The sequence below is a fragment of the Protomyctophum bolini genome (genome assembly GCF_963924005.1).
Source record: "Protomyctophum bolini genome assembly, chromosome: 17".
NCBI lineage: Eukaryota > Metazoa > Chordata > Actinopteri > Myctophiformes > Myctophidae > Protomyctophum > Protomyctophum bolini.
In genome coordinates, this window is record NC_137878.1 from 12,052,968 (window position 1) to 12,059,258 (window position 6,291).

The following is a 6,291-nucleotide window of genomic DNA, read 5'->3' on the forward strand; positions in this document are numbered from 1 at the left end:
TGTTTCTTGTGCTTCTATTTATTACTTTCACTTCAAACACTTTTTTCTGGACTTAATCTCCCAAGTCCCAATGTATATAATATTCACAATTTACTTGTTCTGAATATAGTATGTGTTCATGTCAACACACTCATTGAGATAGAGGTCTTTGCTACAGTAGAAACAGTAGAGACCGATATCAGTCACAATAGACTTTATAGAAAGGACAGGTGCAATTTCATCAGTATGAAACAGAAGTGATAAAATGCTAACGACGCATCAGAGAACTATAACAGAACAGCAGTCAGTGTACATTTGTACAATAATGAAACCACATTCAAACAAACATCTCACGACAATAAAGCTGACCGCGTTAAAGCAATTCAATGATGAGAGGCATGTGTGACAAATATATGCATTTATAAATTATGAATTGAGGTCAAATGGGAACATTGTCAATTTTCAACCTAAATCCACGTTGGTCTGATGATGTGAGATAACAAAAACTTTATCTGTAAAGTTACAACCTGCTGTGATATCAAACAGAAAATAATCACAAGCAACGTTTCCTAAACTGTATACATGTATACAGTTACAGTATGATGTCCTCACATCAGAACAATATTTAGGTTACAAATAGGCAATGTTTCCCTTTAATACAGGTGAGATATGACCAGGATATTTGTATATTTAATGACCACCACAATGGACAGTACATGTATATTTAATAATCACCATAATGACAAGGTAACTTGTATATTAGTGTTCAGTCATGAGTTCAACTCTGTTTATTATTCTGTAGTTTCCCTCAGTAAGGATTTACACTGTAAATTAATTCCTGAGTGTTCTTAGATACAGGTGGGAAAATTCACTGTATAAGCTATAGGGTCATGTCTTTTTCTGCAAAATACTACTAGAAGGGTGGATTATGGGGAAATAATGACAAGAACTTTGATATTATGAAGAAACACATTTACCGTAACTTGACATAACATGGAAGGAGTCCTGGAGGCAGATTTGATAGATTACTATGATCACTACGGAATCTTATTTACCCAGATACTGTAGCTAAGCTAACAAGCTGCTTTGGTAGTAGGGCTGAAACCTAGGAGTCAGGACATGGTTTTGTATATTTTGTATCCAGGAAACAGAACAGAGGTGAACAAACATGATTTGAAATGTTGTAGTCAGGTTACCAGACCCATAGAAAGAGAGAGTTGACAGTTTTTACAGTCTTTTAAGTTTGGAACTATACAATATTGTTTGGAACTATTGTTCGTCCAATGGCAAACATTCATTTAGCATTCTTCTCGTTGAGCACACCCAAACAAATCTACTAGACTATTCTGTCTACTATGGAATTCTCTCTCTCTCTCTCTCTCTCTCTCTCTCTCTCTCTCATAGCTCTGAGCCTCTGCCATGTGCCATCACTTTCCATGCTTACACCTCTGTTGCCTGATTACCATGGCAAGTAAGTCTAAAATTAGCAGATTTGGGGTTACTAGTCCTCTGTTTGAAATCACTTCTCTGACTCTGACAAACAACTTGAACAAAACAACGCATACACACATAATAAAGACAAAACACTGTCTGAAAACAACATCTGAGCGTTGAGGGTGTCAGACCGGGACCCTGAAATGTTTGGACGAGCCCCTCACTCAGGAGAAGACCTCTATAATGGTCCCAGGCTCACCATAAACATGTTATCATAGAGACCAAAAACGGGTTGTCCCCTTAGAACACTGTTTCCCAAGCGTCTGGTCATGTGCCCACCAGGGGTCCAAATGGACCCTTCCAGGTCTGTAACTGTGAGAGTTATTTTGGGTCCATTTTTAAACAGAACAGATATATACATGTAAACTAATGTATATATACATTAGTTTAACAAAAACTGAAAACATCTATTAAAGCAAGCGACTTAGATTTTGCTTATTTAAGAATCTTGAGAGTGAACAATTTCTTTATCGTTTCTCAGTGTTAATTTAACTCTGAGTGTACAAATGGAACCACATGGACCCGTAAGAGTCTATTTGGTCAGGGTTACAGACACATTTGGACGCGACGTTGAGAACCAATGGTCTAAATGACCTTGGACCCATTCTGAGACCCTCAAACCAGCATTTAAGAACCAGAACCAGTAAAAAAAGAAATTAAAATAAAATATGTATGTAAATATAGTACATACACAAAACACACACAAAATGAAATGGAATCTCAGAGCACAAAGAACACTTGTTACAGCATTCTAGAATAGAATATTACAACAAATCCACGCCCCTTGTACACACACACACACACACACACACACACACACACACACACACACACACACACACACACACACACACACACACACACACACACACACACACACACACACACACACACACACACACACACACACACACACACACACGCGCACAGGTCAAGTGTAGAGGAGGGGGGTTCCATCTTCTAAAAACAAGAGTCATTTCTCATCTCGTCAGCTCCTGAATTAGACCTGAACCCAGGGCAGAGAAATGCATCGTGGGAACTGAAATCCAATGAGGTCATCTCAGATGGTGAAAAACAAAGAACAAAGTAGGAAGATGATGGAAGGTTTGAAAACGATTGTGGGACATGTGTTCGTTCTGCTGTTCCCCAGGGGTCAGGCTGAAAAGCACTCTGTGAATTCTGGGATGTGTGGTTTTCCTTTACCGAGAGGGAATTTGAAACATCATGAGTCACAAACAATCTTCAAAAACAAACTTTGTTTCCAGAAAGGCAATCCTGGGTATGGACGTCTGGTGATGGCATGCTTGGGAGAGGATTGATTAGACTAGAGTACAATGTACAATTTAAAAAAAAGAGGATTAATGTCACGGTTTACATATCCAGAGATCCTGGGCTAGATTGCACTCTAGCGCCATCGTCAGGCTTTTGGTGGCACTTCTAGATATGCCTGTAGTAGATAGTGGAGACAGGGCTGGCAGTTACGCTGGGAGATGTAGTCATTGTCTTTAGGGGTTCCAGGTGTGACTGTGAAGCCATGGAGGCCGCCGATAGTCCATTGTCCTGATAACTGTCTGTATAGTAGAGTAGGTTGACCTGAGAGCCAGCTGGAACTATTCAACAAGCTAGCAGTCCAACTTGCTAACTTATGTAAGCTAGTAGCCTACTTTTCACTCCAGGCTGACTGGTACTCATAAAAATAAAAATAAATCACGTTGTGATTTTGAATACATTTGCTTAACACTGTCATTTTTATACAAATTGTGTTTTAGAGACTAGAGATTTTTTGGCAATTTGTCACTGTAGAAACAATGTGACCTCTGCACTTAACCCATCCTAACTGTTAGGTGTAAATTGAAATGTAGACATATATTATTTTCAAATAATTGTGGATAACGTTGCGGCCCTGACACACCAAGCTGACGGCAGGCGGAATGATATGCGGTGTGTCTGTTCACCTGACTGAACATGTTGACACAGTGGAGGTCAAAGGTCAGAGAGACCTCTGTCTGTGATTGGCTGTTCAGCCTCAACAAGAGTAGCCTCGAGTAGAGAAACAGAAACGAGTAAGTAGCAAGTAAACGACAGATAAAGAGACACATGGTGGTGTAAATGCTCTGTCTGATTTTGTATTCCCAATTCGGTAACATCTCCCAGCAAGCCAATAGTGGATCAACCTGTGCAGCAGCCTACCTAGTATCAGCGATAGGTTTAAATTGAATGTTCAATAGGCTGTAGTAATAGATCTGAAACGACTCATACAGTACATAACTGTATAGGGGCCTAGGATTTGGCTTTGCTTACTTCCTGATCATTAAATACCAGCGTGATGGAAGTAAAAACCAGTTCAATGACTCTGTTCTGCTCCAAAAGTGTTAACAAACTAGTTATTACGGAACATAATCCAGTGTTCATTTGTCTTGGTGTTATAGTGCACTTGTATTGGTGATTGCCGCCATTCGAAACATAAAGCTAGTTTTCACTTGTCACAACAACGAATGGAGAAAGTCCATTTCATTCGCATTCCAAGTCCAGCCTGGCCCCATCATGTCACACTTTATCTCCATGGAGAAGACGCGTGTGATTTTACTATCCACAACACGTTCAAAGTGCATTCGTTCAGTCGTCCGTCCTTCCTGTCAAAGTCAGGATGACGGTACTTATTGGGGAAACTCCCAACACCCAGCTGGACCGCATGGCTTTTGATTTAATTTGTTACTATAATGTTATTCATTCATTCATTCATTCACTGATCATCCGTTAGCTCTGTTTTGGAGCTCAGCTCTGATGTGATACAGATGAGCATCGATCACAGAGGTCGTCATTAACTGACCGTCAGGTGTAGTCCTTTCTTGTAGCCAAACCTTTTTACCGGAGATGCCGGGCCTTTTAGTTCTCGCTAAGTCAGATTGTTGTGTCAGGGCCTGTACCCTGTAGGGGTTCTGTGTGGACTGTTGTAGAGGGTGTAGGGTGTAGGTTACCCTGGATAGAAGTTGTGAGGGTTGTAGTAGAGAGCCTGGGTGGAGATGTGAGCATTGTAGTAGAGGCTCTGGGTGGAGGTTTCTTCTCGACTCACTGGGATTTCTCTGATGTCTGAAAAAGAAACAAGAGAATAGAAGATTTGGAGGCGGAGGTGAACAGAGTTACAATGTGACGAAGTGTACTACAGTCGTGGGTCCATTGAACTCGAGTTATGCTAGTAACTCATCAACCATTGCACTGTTCACCTGTCAAATGAATAGCCCTATACTGTATGTATTTACTGCTGGATCATGTAACTTGGTTCTATTCTTAATGCATGCTTATGCGTCTCTATAATGGACAGTTGGTGATATTTGTGAGCATTTCTGCCAGTGGCATTTGTTCAGGCTCACTTACGTATGTGGGCCACTTATCATGGCTTTACTCTGTACTGCATGGCATGCCATTGCTCACATGCCTGTATTAATGGTAGCCTATGACATAAGATTTTGAGCAGCTGCTCTGGATTCTTACAGATTATTCAATCTTGTTTAGTTTATTTTTAACTAAACAAGCCCCCCCCCCCCCCCCCCCCTATTAATTTCGATGGAAGTTGCTCAGTGGCATTTTGAAGCGTCTACTTCCGCGGTTGGACACCAGTGCGCTCAGTGTTAAACCCGAGCTGCACGGGGTTTCCTCAGGCAAAATGCAGGGGCCCGCCTGCATTCTCTGCTCTGACCAGTAGTGCAGGAGTGTGTCAACGCTGGAGAGCCTCCCTGGGAGCTTGGTCTGTGCGCATCAGAGTAAGCACACATCAGAGAGAGATTACATTGATTTGGTGTTGGTCTTGGGAAGGGCCTGGCCGGTCTTGGAGGGCTGTGCGTTTCCGTGTGTCCGTGTCCGTGTGTGTGTGTGTGTGTGTGTGTGTGAGAGAGAGTCCTTACCAGCTATAAGAGGCTGTTCCTGCCATTCATGCTGGGGCCTTTAGACCGCATCTGCTCCTGTACCGACCCCGACTACACACAAACGCACACGCGCGCGCACACACACACACACACACACACACACACACACACACACACACACACACACACACACACACACACACACACACACACACACACACACACACACACACACACACACACACACACACACACACACACACACACACACACACACACACACACACACACACACAGTTATATTTATACCAGTATTTATACAGTATACACAAAACATAAGTATTCTTTGTATTTAGAGCTGGAGTTCGAGGAAGATTTTGTAGGAAGCGAACGAGGAAGCTTTTGTAGGAAGCGAACATTTGAAAATGGACAAAGTGTTACTTTAACTTTAGCGAGAGAGGTCTTTGGGCATTTGGGACGACATTCATCTGCTACGTGTGATGATGTCACATCCTGTGTGGGAATGAAAAGTGCCCTGGGGCTGTTATGTCATTTCCTGTGTGGGGGTTTGAAAAGCTCTAGACAAATGCACCGTCCATCTGTGTGTTTGTGCGCTTGTGCATGTCACGTGTATGTATATGTATGTGTGTGTGTGTGCGTGTGTGTGCGACTGTGCGTGTGTGTAAAAGAGAGGAGAACGCTAAAATAGAGGAAACAGGAAGGATGGACACACACACACACACACACACACACACACACACACACACACACACACACACACACACAGAGGAAGCATTCATTTGACAGCTGTAGACCCTCCTCTCTCAGTGGATAGAGGGATGAAAGGATATGGGATATTTCCTACAGCTCTGAATACTAATGAGGATAACACACACACACACACACACACACAGTCTACTACTGTACTTACAGGAGTTCGCCCGTCAGTCATCTC

The 6,291-nt window shown here is 42.2% G+C and overlaps 1 protein-coding gene across 1 annotated transcript in view; it reads right to left on the bottom strand.

The window, feature by feature from the left end:
- Positions 1-6,291, bottom strand: part of cdc42se1 (CDC42 small effector 1) — a 24,729-nt gene continuing 18,438 nt past the window's right edge. The window contains exons 3-5 of the mRNA XM_080788209.1: positions 6,268-6,291; positions 5,376-5,447; positions 1-4,563 (exon numbers count right to left, since the gene is read on the bottom strand). The exon at positions 6,268-6,291 is cut by the window's right edge and continues 81 nt beyond it. Of these exons, the coding sequence (XP_080644335.1) occupies positions 5,379-5,447; positions 6,268-6,291 (93 nt within the window). The 3' untranslated portion in view covers positions 1-4,563; positions 5,376-5,378. The remainder of the gene's footprint in view (positions 4,564-5,375; positions 5,448-6,267) is intronic.